This window comes from Phalacrocorax aristotelis, chromosome 6, assembly GCF_949628215.1.
Source record: "Phalacrocorax aristotelis chromosome 6, bGulAri2.1, whole genome shotgun sequence".
NCBI classification, from domain to species: domain Eukaryota; kingdom Metazoa; phylum Chordata; class Aves; order Suliformes; family Phalacrocoracidae; genus Phalacrocorax; species Phalacrocorax aristotelis.
In genome coordinates, this window is record NC_134281.1 from 8,907,541 (window position 1) to 8,926,085 (window position 18,545).

The 18,545-nt window shown below is 45.6% G+C and overlaps 1 protein-coding gene across 2 annotated transcripts in view; it reads right to left on the reverse strand.

Moving 5' to 3' along the window:
* Window positions 1-18,545, reverse strand: part of SYNPR (synaptoporin) — a 112,759-nt gene that overhangs the window by 7,084 nt on the left and 87,130 nt on the right. For both annotated transcript variants that reach the window (XM_075095782.1, XM_075095781.1), the window contains one exon: window positions 4,810-5,008. In XM_075095782.1, coding sequence (XP_074951883.1) covers window positions 4,810-5,008 — 199 coding nt within the window. The remainder of the gene's footprint in view (window positions 1-4,809; window positions 5,009-18,545) is intronic.

Here is an 18,545-nt window from a genome sequence, read left to right on the forward strand (position 1 = left end):
GGTTCTGGCAGGGACATGGAGAACCCTTTGGGAGGCACCAGTGGGTACAGCAAGGTCACTGTGGCTTGTGTTTCAAAAAGGAGATGGCAAAAGCGGGCTGAAACAGCTCTTTGAAATGCAAATAATTATTCAGGTTATTCATAATTTCATTTTTTAATTGCAAAGGATTCAGTCTTTGTTTTTACAGATGGCTCTTCATTCTTTTCCTATCTATTTTTTAGAAAGTAGGACAAAGGGGAAGAAACAAAACGTTTAATCAAAGACATCTCCAAAGAGCAGACTAGGAGTGTACTTAACTCACTGGGTCCGCCACACATGTAAAGAACCAAAGGCCTTTCTGCTTAATGTGATTATTCACAGGACTCCAGATGCAAAGCAAAGATCTCATCATCTTACATGTAAGCATCTTTATGCACTGTAAGAATGAGATTATCAAGTAATCACCATAAAAATGAAATATCTCCTTTCAGGGCTACGCCAGTCACTTTTCTTGACTAAATAATTTTAAGTTTTTATATTAATTGATTGGAATACTAATAAAGAGACTTACATTTATACATGAATGCATGTGGTTTTTCATGGTCAATCTGTAACTTCCCAAAGACAAACTTGAAGGCACACAGAGAGTTGTCAGGGTGTGAGATTTTAAATGAAATATATATAGGGTATAGAAACTATGGGAAAAGTTAAAAGTCTGGGTGATGGGTACTGATACACATGTACCGTGACTTCTTTCATTTATGTTCCCACTCCAGAGATAAATGGAGGTGCCTACTCCTGATCCCCTAAAACCTCAGCCCAGGACTAACTGCTGAGTTGGTTACTCTCTGCTTGCAAGCAGCTGCATATATATAAATCTGAAACAGGGCATCAAGGCAGAGGTCCTTGGGGTGGTATTCCCAGGGTGCAGGTCATCTCTGCTCTCCCTGCAAACCAGCAAAGCCTCCCCAGGGTACATGGCGTTACACAAGTGGAAATCAGCTTAGGTTAGGCTTAGTGATGCAGATATACTGAAAACTGGTGAGATGTTGTACATCACATTCTTTAAAATCTAATTCACCGTCTCCAATCAATTTCTTTAAAAATGTTTCTGGCTCTTGAGCACTAATCAGTCATCTGAGAAACTGGCTTGTACTTGTAACCGCTGAGGCGAGCCCCCCCAGCTCCTCGCTGCACACGTGCATCGGGTGAGAGTTTGCAATGAAATTAAAATCACAGCTGCCGTTTGCAGAGCTCAGAAACACATGGCACATATCTATTAGGTATTTAATCCCAGGTAGACTGCTGCCTCCTTCTTCCTTTAGGAACTGGGAATCCAAGCTCCTCTCTTAGGTGTATGTATCTAGTATGAACCCCCCTGAATGATCTCTCCATGGAGCCATTGAGACAGAGGGCACACGTGGCAAGGGCTCGATGCTGATAGCCCCATGGGAAGGGGTGACTCCCACCTCCGTCGCAGACGAGTAACACAACTGGGGCCCTGTGTGACTGAAAGGAAGACTTTTATCCCCAAAACCTGACAGGCAACGTTAGCAACAGACATGGCTCACTGCAGAGTGAATAAAACATGCCCGTGCCATCCAAACTGCCATGGAAGGAGTTAACGGCTTCTCCTACTGGAAATATTTCCTTGCTATGATGTCTCACTTCACACTGAACATTAAAATATTTTTCCACAGTTAAAGTGATGCTTTACTGAGATCTCAGCACATGCAGTTGGGTTTCCCTATATCTGTATAAACCAGATAAACTTGAAACACTTATGACAAATTTTCTCTGCAAGTTTCTTGTGACTTAGTGGTCATTAAATTCTCTAGAATCATATTTTCTGCATCCAGTCAGGCCACTGCTAGTTGGTAATGCATTGATGGTGCTCTGACTGCCTGTGCAAGGGTTTTTGAAAAAATATCTTAAAATTTCAAGTGAAAGGGTTTTTCCCCCTCTCCCCACTTCTCCTGCTATGCCCCTTTTTCAAATCCTGAATATTTGTCAGGAGGAAAGGCAGCCAGCTCTGAGAGGGTGCCGCTTAAAGGCAGATGTCACCCCAGACTGAGCAGATATCAAGCCAAGAGGAAGTACAAGGCTTAAAATGGGAATGGTTTTAAATACGGGATTGTGATCAGGCATTGCATCAGAAGCAAGGACAGATGAAACCATGATCTTCTAACTCTTCACTAAGAGGCAAAAGACTGGTACTCTGGAAACCCCGCCTGACACACGGTGACGAGGAAGGAGCAAGGACTGCCCTGCCACCGGCACCAACACGTGCTGAGTGACTGCTGGCTGGACTCAGGCGTGCACAAAGCACGTGGGATTTCTGCAGCATTTTTCTTTGTGAGGAACAACCTCGGGGATGAGACATACTCACACATCTGATCTGATATATGTGTGATCTTGCTGGGTATGCCAGCTCAGTGTAGCATCTGCCTGGAGCTGGAGGATGTGTCACCTGCGTCCTTTGCACAATATGTTGCATCCCTCAGGTGAGCCCTGCAGCCACGGGAAGCTGGTTTTCACTCTGAGTTACCTTGAATTCCTCCTGGCTACAGCTGCATGCTTTTTCTCTGCCTGGGGCTCTGCATTTTTCCTACATCTCCACTGCACAGTAGAACCCACACTCTGTCCCAGTCAGGCTGTGGTGCTGCAATCATTGCACTGGGCAGCCTCCGGGGAAACCAGCAAGGATGGGGGCCAGGTGAGAAAGGTTTGGTTTTTTTTCACCTAAAAATACCCAACACAGAGCTGGAAGTGCAAAGGAGATGCTGGTTTGTGTGGCTGGGGCAGATGGGACTCCCCTCCTGGCAGGTGTAAGCTGAGCATAACCCTCAGCCACTTCCCAACACCACTCACTGGCAGGAGCTGCTTTTGCTGTAGGACAGACTCAGAAGCATCTTTACGTTCTAAACAAATGAGGTAATTTAGGCTTGGTTTAAAGATTGGGAAATTGCAAACAGAGGCTTTGGTAACAGACACCAGTTAAATTTAACCTGTAGATTCAATTACAATCCATTACACAGAACAAATCAAATCAATACCACATTAATGCTGTAGTGGATTGTACCATGCATCCTGTGACAAACATGACTGCAGCAGCTGATTCAGGGAAGTCCTGAGCAACAGCAAACAGCCACATCATGATCTGACATACTAGTATTATTTTTTCTTTCCTTTTTCTGTTGCTACACAGGACAATGTGGTTGGTCAGAAGAAATAATTATTTTCTGCAAGAAAACTAAAATGTCAGATCTCTGCAACTAATTCTTTGATGAGACAGTTTGAAATGAGATATTACTTGATATCAACTGAACCAAGCAGAAACAAGGCACTTTATTTATTCTGTGTTTCTGTAGGGACCCCTTTATCTTGCCTCTTCTACCTCTCCTATGTGAAGAGCTCCCCTCCTTTCCTCATGATTTTCTAGGGAGAGAGGAAAGGTCCCAACAACCCCCAGATGAAGAGGATTCATTTCCTTTGATGTGGAATGAGAATTTTTCCTTCTGTAACAATTAATCGGTTTTGAATTATGCAAACTTAATTAAAACAACTCATGTCTTGCAGTAGGAAAATCTTTCCCTCAAAACTCCACGATGCTAAGTTTACCCACCTAGAGTTTAATCTTCTGCTTACTGTTACTGTAGTTATTTCCTTTAACAGGTACAGCCCTTCTGCATTGGTGATTTATTTTCCTTTCTGTTATATTTTCCTGATGCTCTTTATTGTTGGCTTTCAGTCACTTAAGGCACAAGTCTCAGCCAAATATCCGGTTTCCGTCAGTCATAAACTTTACGTTTTTCTGAAATCCACAACTCACTCTTTCCTTACATCGATCCCTGCTAAACTCCCCCACCTCCCCTTTGAATGGCTCTCTTCACATCAAGACTTCAGAGAAATATTTCCTCTAGCTTAGCGTAAGGGAGAGGAAATCCTTGCAGTTTATGGAGGAGAGGGTTGCCCGTGGAAGGGAAAGCGTGATGCAGCCCTACAGCCCGCAGATGCAGACACCTGACCCAACTTCAGCGCAAGGGAGGATCAGCACACAGCCCTTAGCAGCCTAGCAAGGCCAAGGGGTTTATCATGGAGCGTGATGTGCTGACAGGTAGCAGACACCTGGAACAAAATAGCTCCCACTGCCTTTACAGTCTTGATTTATGAGAAAATGAATGCACAGCAGCACTTTTTATCACAGGCCTTCAGGAATCAGTAAAAAGAAAAATAAAGGCACAAACAGCCACAGCTTGATGGATGTATAAAATGATAACTGGAAAGTGAGGAGCCTCATAAACCAGTGGAGACTCAAAAGTGCTGGGAGCCTAGGGTAATACTGAAAAACTAGCCTCATAATTGTCCAAAGCAAAATCATTTGGCTGAACCCAGCAGTAATTAGCAATAAGCAATCTCCCTGGCTAGGCTTTGGTCAAGGGTGTGGTTTCATTTGATGCCAAAGATCTCGTCTTCCAGTTTTTCCCCGCCAATGAAGCTCTGCTGTCCCAGACATGGCTCAGACCCTGATCCTCCAACCACCCAGCTACATCCTCATTCTTTGTGTGAACATTATCACTGCAGGCAGTGGGAGAGAAGCAGGGAATCCCACACGTACATATGGGATTGGGACTATACTCCACCTGTATATAGTCTCTGTTACCCTTGAGGCTAAAAGTTTAAATCACCATTAAGATATCGAAGCAGGGGAATACAGAGATGCATTGGGCATTGGACCACTTGGATATCCCAGACCGTGCCACAGCCTTAACCACCAAAAAAGCAAGAGATTAAGACCTACATCTGAAAACGCTGCAAATGCACACTTACAATTAGAGGCCCTCTGTTGTTTTCACGGTACTTGTTCTGGAAGAAGATATAAACCACGGTGGCAGCCAGGGAGTAGAGGAAGGCAAAGACTGCAATGGTGACAAAGAACTCCGCCGAAGAGGAGAAGTCCCCTATCAAGGAGAGCTTTTCTCGGTGCTTGCCTTCACAAGTGGGAACATCGAAATTCACTTGATACAACCTGGAAAACATCCCAAAGAGCAGCAGGTGAAGTACAGAAAAAGGAAACTGTTACCTGAATAAAGATATAAATACATTTGCTCTGTCTCCCTATCCCATTCCTGATGCACATTGATCCCCAGCTTGAATAACTGGCTCTATAAGTAGTTGTGCGGGCTGTGCTCTCCAGAGCTGCTTATACGTGTGAGGTTACTTCCATGCAGGCACCTACGTGAGACTGAGGACCTGAATCTATCTTTTGATCAATCTCAGAGAAAAGTTGATGTTCTAGTGGTTTGGTACACCCCCACCCCCCTTCCTCTCTGGGGTTTTGCCATGGCAACAACTGAAAAAGGATAACATAAGAAACAATTTGAACCTCAGATTCTTACAATCAAGGCAGCAGAAAACAGGTCGTATCCTCTATATTAAGGCTATGGGATACTTGTATTTGGAAGCTCACAACTTCCTCATGTAAAATAGCTTAGTGCACAGCTACCTATGGCTATTAGCCCATGGGACTGTGAGCCACAAAGTGCCTCTACATTAAAAGCTTTTAAAACCAAGCTGCAGCAGAAATACACAACTTGGGTCAGAGAAACAGTCTGTGTGCCCTGGTTTAAGCAATCAAAGCCCTAACCTTGTACTCGCACAATCAGCGACTGGGCTAATAGATTTGTGGTTCTGTCTGGCAGCTCTTGCTAGACCTTTCTTTGCTCTAATGATTTTGGTTTCTGATTCAGAAAGAGAAAGGGGATCCTTGGAGGGGGTACTGTGGCTGGTCCTGTTGCATGGCCCAGATTAGCATCACTGGGGACATGGGGCCCAGCAAGGGATCACGCTGTTCTGCTCTGCACAGGGAGAGCGGAGGGGATGAATCCAGCAGCAAGTTAACAGCAGCAATTAAAGAAGTTATGATCTAGTACAGAGAAAGGATGAGGCCTTCTGGGAGACATTCCTCTGCTCAAGGGCAATTAATGTGTGCAACAGCAAGCCAACAGCAGCAGCAGCCATAAATATATGACTAAATAAAAAGTTAGGTCCCCAGAGGGAAACCAAGTACCCGCAGTAGAAATCACAGAAGATGGATTAATGGACGTTGGAGGATTGCATGGCTTTTTGCCTTTCCTGGTCCAAACTAAATGTACCCGAACATGTAGGCAGAACCTTTTCATCAGCGGTTGATGCATTACGCCGGTTATTTGCCTCAGGCGTTTTCTTCCCTCAGCTTCTGTCGCTATAGTAGTGGTGGGATGAAAACAAGAAATGCGTCTGCCTAGATTGTGGAGATGAGCAGCAGCTGACTCGCCTCCCCTATGTGAACACAGCAAAGACTGATGAAAACTGAACACTTCAGAGAGACTCCAACGCTCATGATCAGACAGTTTCCTGACTTGGTTTCAAAGCTTCCTGGCATCAGTGTGCACACACTTTTCGTCAGGGCTTATTGTTCTTTCCTAAAGCAGGAGGGAAAACGGGGAAGGAAGATTTCCTAGCGCCTGTCATGCCAATTCTGCAGCCGTGAGAGAAAGTGGCTTTGCTTTATCCATCACTAGGATTATGGAAAGATTTGAAACGCATGATTTTCATGGTCAGAAAAGAAAGTTTTCTCTGCTTTCCTCATGCACAGCTGCTTGGGCATTGTATTGACATGGCTGGGGGCTGACCTACTGGAAAGTGGCTCTGTTGAGAAGGACCTGGGAGTGCTGGTGGACAACAAGCTGACCATGAGCCAACAATGTGCCCTTGTGGCCAAGGCCAACAACATTCTGGGCTGCATTAAAAGGAGTGTGGCCAGCAGATCGAGAGAGGTTATCCTCTGCCTCTACTCTGCCCTGGTGAGTCCACATTTGGAGTCCTGTGTCCAGTTCTGGGCTCCCCAGTTTAAGAAGGATGTGGAACTCCTTGAGCAAGTCCAGCGGAGAGCTACCAAGATGATCAGGGGACTGGAGCATCTTCCTTATGAGGAAAGGCTGAGACACCAGGGTTTGTTCAGCCTGGAGAAGAGAAGACTAAGGGGGGATTTCATAAATACCTGTAAATATCTAAAGGGTGGGTGTCAGGATGATGGGACCAGGCTCTTTTCAATAGTGCCCAATGACAGGACAAGGGGCAATGGGCACAAACTGGAACACAGGAAGTTCCACCTGAACATAAGGAAAATCTCCTTTCCTGTGCGGGTGCCAGAGCAGTGGCACGGGCTGCCCAGGGAGGCTGTGGAGTCCCTTCCCTGGAGACATTCAAACCCCGCCTGGACGCATTTCTGTGCCCCCTGCTCTGGGTGTGCCTGCTCAAGCAGGGGGTTGGATGAGATGATCTCCAGAGGTCCCTGCCAACCCCCACCATTCTGCGATTCTGTGACATAGAACAAAACTGGGAACCTGGTTCAAAACCCCTGGAAAACAGTGGCAGCCTCCGTGGAGTTTTGGACTGGGAGGGAACTTGGCCCATCCCTCCTTCCCCAGAAGAATGCAATGCTGTGCAGCCAGAGACTGTGCTCACAGCCCTCCTCAGCTCCTGTTGTCAGGGCTTGAGGCTGGGTTCAAGCCAGGTTTCACCTTGCACCCAGCCCATGGGGCTGCAGCCCAGGGCAGGGGCGACACCTGTGATGGTGTGCAGAGCCAGGCTGGGGACCATCCTATGCTCCCATGCAGTGGCAAAGCCGGGGTCCCCAATCAGCCCAGACTTTGCAGCTCAACATAAAAGCATTCAAGGCTGGGTGTGGGGTTATTTTTGTCTGGTTGGGGTTTTTTCCTCTCCTCTCTCTCTCCCCAGATGCTTAAGTAAGATTTTCTGGTTCTTCAATAATTAATCACATGTGCTGTGTTTGTACGGCCACACTCAGGTACTGCAGCTGCCTTTTAAGGGCCCCGCTGCAGGGTGCAGTATCTGCTTTTCCAGCTAAGCACAGCAAGAAGGCTCAAGCCCCTCACAGGAAAGCCAGGCTTTGCTGTGATGATGGGAGCTCCACGGTTTTATGTTACCACCTCACACTGCAAATAGGCTTTAGAGAATTGCTCTGGCCCTCACATTGCTTTCACAAGCACTGTGGAACTGAGATGAGCTACATTAAATACAATCTGATTGCTTTGGGGGGAGAAAAAAAAGAACAAGGCAGTTCTGCATTCATTTTAGTGTGTAAAACACGTCTTTAGGGTGGTTGGTTTTTTTTCTCCCCTGGAGTCCTGAAATAGCATGCCAGGCAACGCACGGTGTTGCAAGTAGCAGTTCAAACTCCTGCACATACCAAAGATGAAATAACTTAAGGAATGTTTCTACCAAGATTTAGACCAGGAGTTGCTGCCCACCCCCTGCACCTCCATCTGGCCTCAGCCACCACAGCCCCATCCCATCTAATCACCAACAACCCACCAGCCTTTCTGAAACATGGTAAAGTAACTGAGATCACTTTCCTTTTCCATTCCCTGTTTTCCTGACTACACCTTAGTTCTGAATCATGATAAGCCAGAAAAAAATGTTCATATATTATACTAACATCTTACTCTTATCTTCCCAGCAGTGCTTTTGTGGCCAAGCATCTGTCAGTGAACCAGATGACAGAAGCCTTCTTCCATCAAGTTATTTTTATTCACTTGCTTTTCTTTTTAGATTTCCCTAGCCTCTAAGAGGATGTGCAGTAATTGGTGTCTCTTGTGGCCACCTCACCTCTGCCCAAACAACTGAGATCTCAGTTGTGCAAAGGGCCCCAGAATAGACCGTGATTCAGCCCTGCGAAGAGGAGGCAGTGGCAAGGAAGAGAGGCGAGCGACCCAAGCCCTGGGGTGGTTAGGGTGGATGCTGACTTCACAAGATGCATTTGAAAAGTTTCTTTAAAGCAGGGGAGGATCAGTGACGAAAACCCAGTTTTACTAATCGAAACCTCTTTGATCTGGAATGGCATCTCAGAGAGAAAGCCCTGATTTTTCCACCGATGTTGCCGAGTCAGCCTTTCTGGGGGCAGGATGGCTTGGTGATGACTCACAAAAGATTAATTGCCTCTACCTCTGCCTCCCACCTTTGATGTAATTCTACCTGTTCTGCCTCTTACTTCCTCTAACTTATTCTTCTTTCATCTTCTTTTATCTCTCGTTCTTTACACCCCACCTTTTCCTTCAAATCATCCTTGGCCAGTGTTCCTTCTGCTGCTTTTCTATCTCCAGCACCACCCCTGCCTTTCACCTTTGCCTTCCATCTCCTAAACAAAATCAGGAGCCCTGAGAGTGACCCTTTGCAATCACGCCCTTTGCGCTTTGTTAACATCAGAGCAATACTGTTGGGCTGCATTAGCAGAAGTTATTTTCACTGACTGATGGATGATGCAAATAAGGAACACTTCAGTAATAAATTTACCCAATTAGGGAAAAAAGTAATGAAAAACCTTTCCCCCCAAGTTCCTCCAAAAATGAGCTGGACAGCACTTTTTGCCTTGTATTGCACTGAGTATTGTTATTAATTCACAAATAAAGCTGATGACTCAGGAAGGAGACCTGGCAGCCCACACTCAGCAGAGCAGCACTAAGGTCAGCCTCGCCACTCATCGCTGCTGACACCATCCCCTTTGCCTGCTGGGTCTGTTTGTTAACAACAGCCACCATTGCCAAGCCATCCAGGTCTGAATTCCCTCAGATTCACTTGACTCTGAAGCCAGTCCACCAAAGACAGTCAGGTTTCACTGATGAAGTCACAGTAATTAAGGGCTTCTGAGGTTTCTTCTACCATTTGGCAAACCTTCCTTTGCCGTGGGAAATATGATGACAAGACAGCTGTATTGTCTAGCTTGACAAGATCAAAAGAGGGCAGGAATGTTTTACAGTGAAAAAAAGATTTTTACATTGTTCCACAATAGCAAAGAGCAGTTACGTTTTCAGACACTAATTACCCCTGCTCTGAAAACAATACATGAAGCCAGACATGCCGAACAAAGCTACAGCTGTTACGTGTGCGTGGGGGAGCAGAAGCTGTGCTCTCTCCATATAAACGTGAAGTTGCCTCTAATTCCTGAGCTTCCTTAGTACAATATTCAAGGCAGAATTTGCTTTTAATTATAGCCCCTCTTTTTTTTTTTCCAAGCAGCCCAGTCCACCTAATGATCCTTGAGCACAAAAATGGTCAGAGCCAACCACCCCAAAGACCTATCTTGTCCCGTGTCCCCAGCAGACACAGAAGAGCATGCACCAAGTGACCTAATGTCATCTGACTCACAAAACCTCCCCCTTTAGCAATGCACACAGGGCTTAGACTTGAAGCCAACAGAACATGCAATTAACGGCAAGTATGTGCTCAAGTATTATGGATGAACCGGCACAGATTTCCTCCCCTGGGCTTTGATCAGTGCCTGGATTAATAAATAACAGATATAGTTCTGCCTCCAAAAATTCTCAATGGGGGTTAGTGTTCCTCCGTTCCTTTACTAGGACGTGGTGAAAAACAGGCAAGAAAAAAAAAAGAAGCTGTTTTGGCAGGTTGTCCTATTTTCTGAAAATAGCATCTTGTCATCCACCCCCCAGCCCGTCTATGACATGCTTGAGCAAAATCTGCAACACCCACACATGTGCTTGCAAAAATCCAGAGATCCATTATCCTTTCATTGGGCTTTAATTCCCCCTCACTTGTTTCTGGTCAAAACTGCCAATTGCATTTACTGTCTGCAAAGCAATGAGAGAAATACACCACTGGAAATTAGTTACTGCAGGTAGCACTTGTGGAGGAATTTGTTGTGAAATGTTTATCTTGGCTGATGATCTCCAAAATGAGGGAAAAATGAAATTTCAAAACACAGTAGTGAAATGCTGAAATGCACAGGGCCCCTTAGCGAGTCAAACTTCTCTAGTCAGGCACAAGAACAGGACAGGGGGTTTTGCCTGGGATACAAAGTAAAGGCGTTTCTTTTAGCTAGCCCTGGAAAAACCGTGGCTCCCTTGTTCCAGAGGACTGCGCTGATGTACTTGCACACCGATGCCTCCAGCCAGCCAGTCCCTGGGCAAATGTCCCTTCTCAAGGTGCCAAATACGGATTTTTTTTGTAGGTTTAGTGGAAGAACACTAATAAATGGGAGCCTTTTCCTCTCACAGCAGAGCTCATCATTCCCATAAGATCTCTCTAGAGATGTTTGTTCCACCTTGAGAAAAGGAGGCTCAGAGGGGATCTCATCCCCATGTACCAGTACTTAACGGGTAGCTACAAAGAAGGTGGAGACTCCCTTTTTACACAGAGTCACATGGAGAGGACAAGGGGGAATGGACACAAGTTGCTCTTGGGGAGATTCCGATTGGACACTAGAGGGAAATTTTTCACAGTGAGGACAGTCACCATTGGAATAATCTCCCCAGGGAAGTGGTTGACTCGGCCACATTGGACACTTTTAAGATTAGGTTGGACAGGGTGCTGGGCCATCTTGTCTAGGCTGTGCTCTTCCTAGAAAGGTTGGACCAGATGATCCCTGAGGTCCCTTCCAACCTGGGATTCTGTGATTAGTTGCAGGAAGAAAAACATTTTGAAAGTAACCTTTAATACTCAGGTGAAAGTAGAAATCTGCCTGAGAAGGAAAGGTCTCTAATGAAATCAAGGTCCGTTGACTCTTCCAACACCCTTCACAGCCTGCTCTCAAGGAGGAAGCAATGCACACAGTGCTCCTCACTGCAAAGAGCATTTCTCCTGGTGCCGGGCATCCCCGGATGTTCAGTGCTAAATCCTGGCTATCTGAGAGGCTGCCCCCAAGGCAAGGAACAGGCTTCCTTCCAGCCTTCGGGAAGGTGGATGGAGCTGACCTCTGCAGCTTTCTCCTCCTCCCCCCAGACCTGGTCTCTGAGGACAGGCTCCTGAGGAGGGGAACCCTGCAGCAGTGACGCCACACTACGAGCTCTCATACACACTGTGAACTCTTGCAGAGGGAGCCACTGCTAAGCAGTTGCTCTCAGTCCACATTTTTTTGCCAGTTATAACCCTTATCCAGTAATTCCCACAGGATCCGAATCTTTGCATCCAGGCATCCTGGAGCTGTTGAAGCCAGCCTTTTTGGGGTAGCCAGCCTGTTAATACCACCTTTGAACAGCGTGAAGTCATTAATGAAGTTCTCTCCAGCTCTTCAAAGTCCAGTAGCTGAAATGTTAATAGAGCCGTGGACAGTTGGGATGTTACGGGCTTAGCGCAGCAGCCCTTTTGCACCTGTGATGTTCTGGCAAAACCAGAGTTTTCCACCCCTTTGCTAACAGCCACAAAACAGTTTCTCACCCCAAGCCTGCTCTGTAACAGCTCTTTTCCCAAGATGAAGAAATTACCATTTACTCAAGCATTCTTGTCCCCCACCTTTCCCACTGCCCATCTGCCACAATGCACACCCCAGGGCTGCTTGCATATGCCACAGCCATTCGAAACTGTGAGGTGCTTATTAATATTTCCTAACTGTCCCTGCAATTTTCCAGACTTCAATCTACCAGCCCCCAAAAAGCAACACCCTCTCCAGACTCCCCACCATGCAAGGGTGCCTTCAGTACTCTCCTCACCTTGGTCACCTCCCCTTCCAGAGCAGCAGCACAGTAGTTTCTACCACATAGCTATTCCTATGAAATCAGTTCATTTTTCTCTGGAGACAGGAAACAAAAATAAAATTCTTCAGCTGACTCAGCAATCTAAGCTTGGTCTTTTGTTTCTTTGCTTTCTAAAGGAAGAAAGAATAGTTTGCTGATCAAAGAGTATTTGAAAGTATTTCACTTTGAACTTCTGTCCTCTCAATGAAACCTATCCATTTCTTCCAAAAAAAATCCCAGAGCCCATATCTCTAGAATTAATCAACACAAGTAATTTCACACAAATACATACTTCATCTTGCAAACATTTATTCCTAACTCCTGTCCTGGACATTTGAATATCCTAAAGACGTCCCCTTTGTCACAGGTGTCTTCAGTGGCTCATACCCATCCAAATGCATGTCCATCACCAAAAACCACCAGAAGACACTGCTGGGAAGCTGACCAGGAAAGCTGTAGCAACCTAGATTCTCTTCTGATTTATGTCCAGTCAAAATAATGGAAAATATTCCCCCCCCCCCATATTTTCATTTTCTTAACTTGTCAGGTTCCCAGCTCTTACTCGCACATAGCTGTTGTGCAAACATTTGGCCGGTACTATTTTCCTACAGTACTGTTTTTAATAGGACAAGCTGTCAGCCACAGTTGCTGTCTCAACACACCACATTGCGTGCGCTGTGCTGGGAGAGGTGGTAATTCCTCCAGTGCTGGCAGCTCAGAACAGGCACGCCGTGATGCATTGCAACAAGTATGACCTCTGCTCCGTCCCCCTCCACCTCATATCTCTTCTCCAATTAACACAGCAAGTCAGAGACCCTCTGAGGTGCTCAGGTCTCCGGGAAGGGAAGCTACAAAACCCTTTTGAGGATGGGGTCTAAAGACACGGGAATAGGGACAACCCCAGTGGTGGTGGGGAGAGGGCACCAGTGCTACACCTGCAGCTTGGGACTCCTCTTGCAGGACCTGCTCCCAGTGATTGTGTTTACAAAACTTTTGAAAAACAGCCCGCACAACAGCTTTGTCATGCTCCTGGAGGAAGAAATATCCCAGGCATGTGCCAGCCGTAGCAATGAACCTCCCCAGACTGTGCACATAACAGCAATGCAAAGCCTAGTACTCCGCCGTAGCACCAAAAAGGAAATAAAGCGGCTCATTTTAGAACACGCGCCGCCAGGAGCACTCAGAAAGTTGAGTGGGTGATCCCCAACCCCACTTCCAAGCCTACATCCAGACCCAGATTTATCTCCCGAGATATTTTCACAGCTCTTTTCGGAAACACACGCTTTTCCTTGCTGTGCAAGCAGAGCATAGCACTCAAAGACATGCTCTACTGGTTTTTACAAACCCATATATCATCCCAGATTGGGCACTTCCATTCCTTGTGGTACAGACTGGTGGCATTGCTCTGATTTCCCTTCACTTAGATATTTTATTGGGGTGAACTGCTTCCTAGTCACTGGGAAGCTTAGCTACTCTCTCTCAAGATAACCTTTGATTATCTTAAAAAAAAGTCATTGTGTCCATGGATAAAGGCAAATGAGGAAGCCTGGAAATGCCACAGGCATGTATTTGCAATGCCACATACACAACGGTCCAACATTACCTGGTCCCACCATGAGATCCTGACTGAACCCATAGCTCTGTTGTCCCTCTTGCTGCCCTCTTCTCTAGACAGACGTGGGAAGCAGCTTCCAGACTAACAAGCCTCTGCCAGAGCAGAACAAAAGCATCCATCCAGAGAAATATCTACAAAGATCTAAACATCTAGAGATACAATGAACAATAGAAAGCATAAAGCAAAGGCCTAAAAACCAGTCATTGATCGTAATAAGACCATTTCTGGGAAATGGGTGTATCAAATCCCTGGGCAGTGCATTTGTGTGGAGCAACGTAGGACTGCTGAGACCCCCTTCCTGCTCCCCAACATGCTCTGTTGTTGCTCACATTGCTTCACATTTGTACCACCTCCAGTTCACCCACAATGAAATGAGCAATGAACTCCACATAATATCAATCCAAATTCTTGGGCATCGCCTGATGTTCAGTCCGAACCACCTGAAAGCATAAATCCTTTGCCCTGTGAGAAGCAGAGTTCACATACAGTTTAATCTAGGTCTATAAACCCTGAAAACAGCGATTTCACCTCTCAGACCAGCTGAGATGAATGCATGAGCAATTACAGAAGATGCAGCAATGTTTATTCCTTTGTATTGTATTTTAACATTATCTTTGTATTTTAACGATAATTTTCCCAAGTATATTGTCCTAAGGTACTTAAAGCGATCAAGTTAAGTCCTCTGTAGAGTTTTAGGGGATGACTCCAATAAAACTCCCAGTCAAAATATTTTCATTTGAAGTACACATCAAATTCTTTTCTCGGGGAGCCCGTGGGCTCAGTCGCAGGCTGGGCAGCACACAGGGCAGGAGCCAAGGCAGACCTGCGGGTCTGCTGACGGGCCTGCAGCCAAACTGCTGGCACCTTCACGCTAAATAACCCATGAAGTGTCGCTTCTGGGAATCCAGACAGGACAGTGAGAGGTACCTCACCGACTGGGGCGATGCTGGATCGGGTTGGATGCCTGCCCTCTCCAGCCTCTATTGAATAGGAAGAAATATTGCATTAAAATCTTTGCAGATAAATTCATGTAGAAGCCAGGTGTGAGATGAGACCAAAGACATCCCACGTATTCAGTTCCCTACGGTCCTGGGGAAGCCTTCAAGGCTGCTGCACAGCGAATGCACATTTGGGAGCAGGAAAAAGGGGAAGAACATGTGTTTGATTGTCCCCTAGCTGGGTCATCACATGCTGTCTGGGGTATGGGATCAAAAACCAAACAAAGCAAAGCTGAAGGGTTTCTTCTTTGGTTGCTTCTGTACTGACAGCTTGAAAACGTGCAAAAAGAAATTTGCAAGGGAAGTTGTAAAAAGCCTGACTTTTAGAAAAAGCCTTTGTGGCAGGCACAGATAAAACACCATCGCTGCTCAATTCCGCAGAGACTATTCATGAATATATATTAAAATTTCAAATTGTGAAAAAGCTGCATATATTAAGAAATCCAAAAGTGACTTCCACTTTAAGAACAAATTCTGGCTAAATTATTAATGACGAATTTTTCTAGCATCAAAACAGTGTTAAGCATAAAATATAGCCTCTACGAAGCACAACAAGCCAGTCTGGATCAATACCATCCAAATTAATCACAAAGCCAATTGTTTTGAGTGCCAAAAGAAAATTTTAACAAGGATTTAAGCAGCAGCGTTCTCCCTTCTCTGCAGCAGACACCATCTCCAGAAAGTTGCTACCACTTTCCTTCCCCATTTACTTACCAGCCAGTTGCGTGTCTGAGCTCTGTGTTCATGCAATGTTTGTGCGTGGACATTTGTAACAGAAGACAACAGCCGACCAGTCTGAAGAGTTGCGAAGCAAGACAAGCCTCCTCTGTGGCGCCAGGCAGCACTCAAGGATGTGTTTGTTTCAAGTTTTAAGGGATTAAAACCACAAAGTAGAAGACAGAGAACACTGAGGATAGCAACTGAGAAGACCTCAACAGCTGGAAAAGTTGTCTTGTCTGCAGAGCTGCTGCCCCATGACGAGCCTACTGGCCGGAGCGATCAGCTGCTCCCTGGTCGTGCAATGGACTGGGGACTTCACAGTTTTACAAATATTGGCAGCCAGACCTTCGCTGACCTGCTCAAGCAGCATATCGTTGTGTACAGCCAACACACCAGCAGCATGAATGAGCGAAGACTTTGCCACTTATGTAGCCACCCTTGGGCTGTGGCTTCTTGGCTGTGTACAAAATAGTTTGGCACAGAAGCTAAGCCAGTCAGATCAGCTAGCAAATTGTGGGGGCGGTGGGCGATCTTCATATGACAGAGTGCATCAGTTGTGCCAAGGACCACGTGCACAGGCTCAGCCTCAAAAAGAAGGTGAAGATGTGGCTGTATCAGATTTCTGGTGGTTTTCTATAGATCTCATGCAGGAACAAAGCATCAAGGGACTGGAAGCATGTCCCGGTCCCTCACTGCCAGGAAAAGGGTAGCTGCATTTAGGTGCAGTTCAAAAGTACAATCTGGCAGTAATAGCCGTGCTTTGGCCAAGTTGCCAATCTTGAAGATTTCTACAAAGTGGGTTTTGAAGATTGTATCTGGGGTCAGGAAGAGGCACTCAAAACTAGAAAAGCCACAAAGTCATCCTTATTTTATCTGTTTTAATCAGACCAGCAATGATTTCACCTAACTCCCTGACAACAGGAATCAAATGGTACATTGTGCTCACCGACAGCCTCTACTGTGGACCACAGCTGTCCAAGTACAAAAGCACAGACATTTTGTCCCATTCTACTATCCTCTTAGTCTAAAAAAACCCAAACCATCCCAACAGGACATGCAGGAGCAGAGAGAAAAACCAAAGACAGTATTCCCAGAGCCAGTGCGGTCCTTGAAGACCCATGAACACTGGAGAACACTGATTTGCAGATTTTCATTTCTTCAGTAGTCTGTAGCCATGCACAAGTAAAGAAAAATCAGATCAGGGCTCTGAATTATGGCATTCACTCTCTAATAATAACTAGAACTGGTTACAAAAATGTGAAATATTCTTTCCTATTAAAAACTATGTTCATTTAAAGCTGAAAAGAAATATATTTATTCTGCAGACCTGGATCACCTTTCCCCGACCCAGGAGACCATGTAAGAGCAAACAGCTCTAACTAAGCCAATAGCTCATTGATTAGAGTGCTCAGCTTGGCTATGCGAGTTCCACATCCAGGTTGCTTATGAACTTGCTTCAGTACAGACACTTTACCAAGGTCTCCAAAGCCTTCACTACCAGGGAAGCCATGTGCTGGAGCTGCACATTAAATAGTTCAGAGTGTTCTTGTGTTCATATCGCTATGGAATAAAATATTTTTACTGGGTTTCTATTAAAAAAAGATTTTGAAATTGGAGCTGCAGTTTTCTGGACAGCCCATAAATTACCAAAATGTACTAATAACTACTAAGAAAAAAGTCTGTATTTCCTAGTTAAAAATACATCTTAATGCTTCGGTCAGCTTTGCATCATTAGGTCACATTAAACATGAAGAGACTTTTGTGAAGGTGTCACAATTAGAGATATCTGTATCCTGAAGGATTTATTTCCTGAATTTTTCTCAGCAGGATGCAACATTAGGCTCCTCACATCATTTCCAGTTTCCACTAACAGCAGTTAAAACCTTGAAGTCCTTGTCAGGCAAATCTATTCAACAAAAGGCCAAAATTAGGTATAAAAAGCACTGCTGAGATCAGGGTTTGAAACTGTTGTGGAAGAAGATAATTAAAGCCATGACCGAGCCCTTAGTGCCCAACCTGAAAAGCCAGTTTATATAATCGGGGTATTGATGAAAATCTCCAGCTTCACTGTTGTATTACTGAATGCCCTTCCTTGTCAGCTCAGATGTTAACCCCAGATCTGCAGTGCTGGACGAGGTGGCCACAGTTTAGCAAGAAAAGGGACTCAATTGATGCAGCTTTCATGGACCAACCAGTTGCAGAGCCAGAAGGGACCACTGTGACTGCGCAGCCTGTGCTCTTCGCTGCTGAACTTCACCCGACCATCCCTGTGACCCGTTTGTACAAAAGCACAGCTTTTCAAAGGCCACCAGGTTTCGATCTAAGGAGTTCCAGGATGGAGATTTCTTCCTTCATTAGGCTGGAATGGGTCACACAGAGCGTAACCAGTGCCTCTCACATTCCCAGGAGCTCTGCCAAATCTGCCTGGGAACTGGGGCAGGCACATTTTGGCAGAGAGCACAACTGAAGCTAGTACAACTTCTGCTGGCTTGCTTTTGCTTCTGTCTACCCACAGAAGTGTTATGAGGCCACATTTTGCCTTTGTAGAAGGGGCATCGTCTGTGTGATGAACACGTGCAAAGAAAACATGAACCTTATGGAGTTTAACTGATTACTTTATTCCTTCCTATCTTCCACCCTCAACTGGTACGGCAGTCCAAGGCAGCTGGGAGGAGAGCCTGCCATAGTCACCTGAAAGTC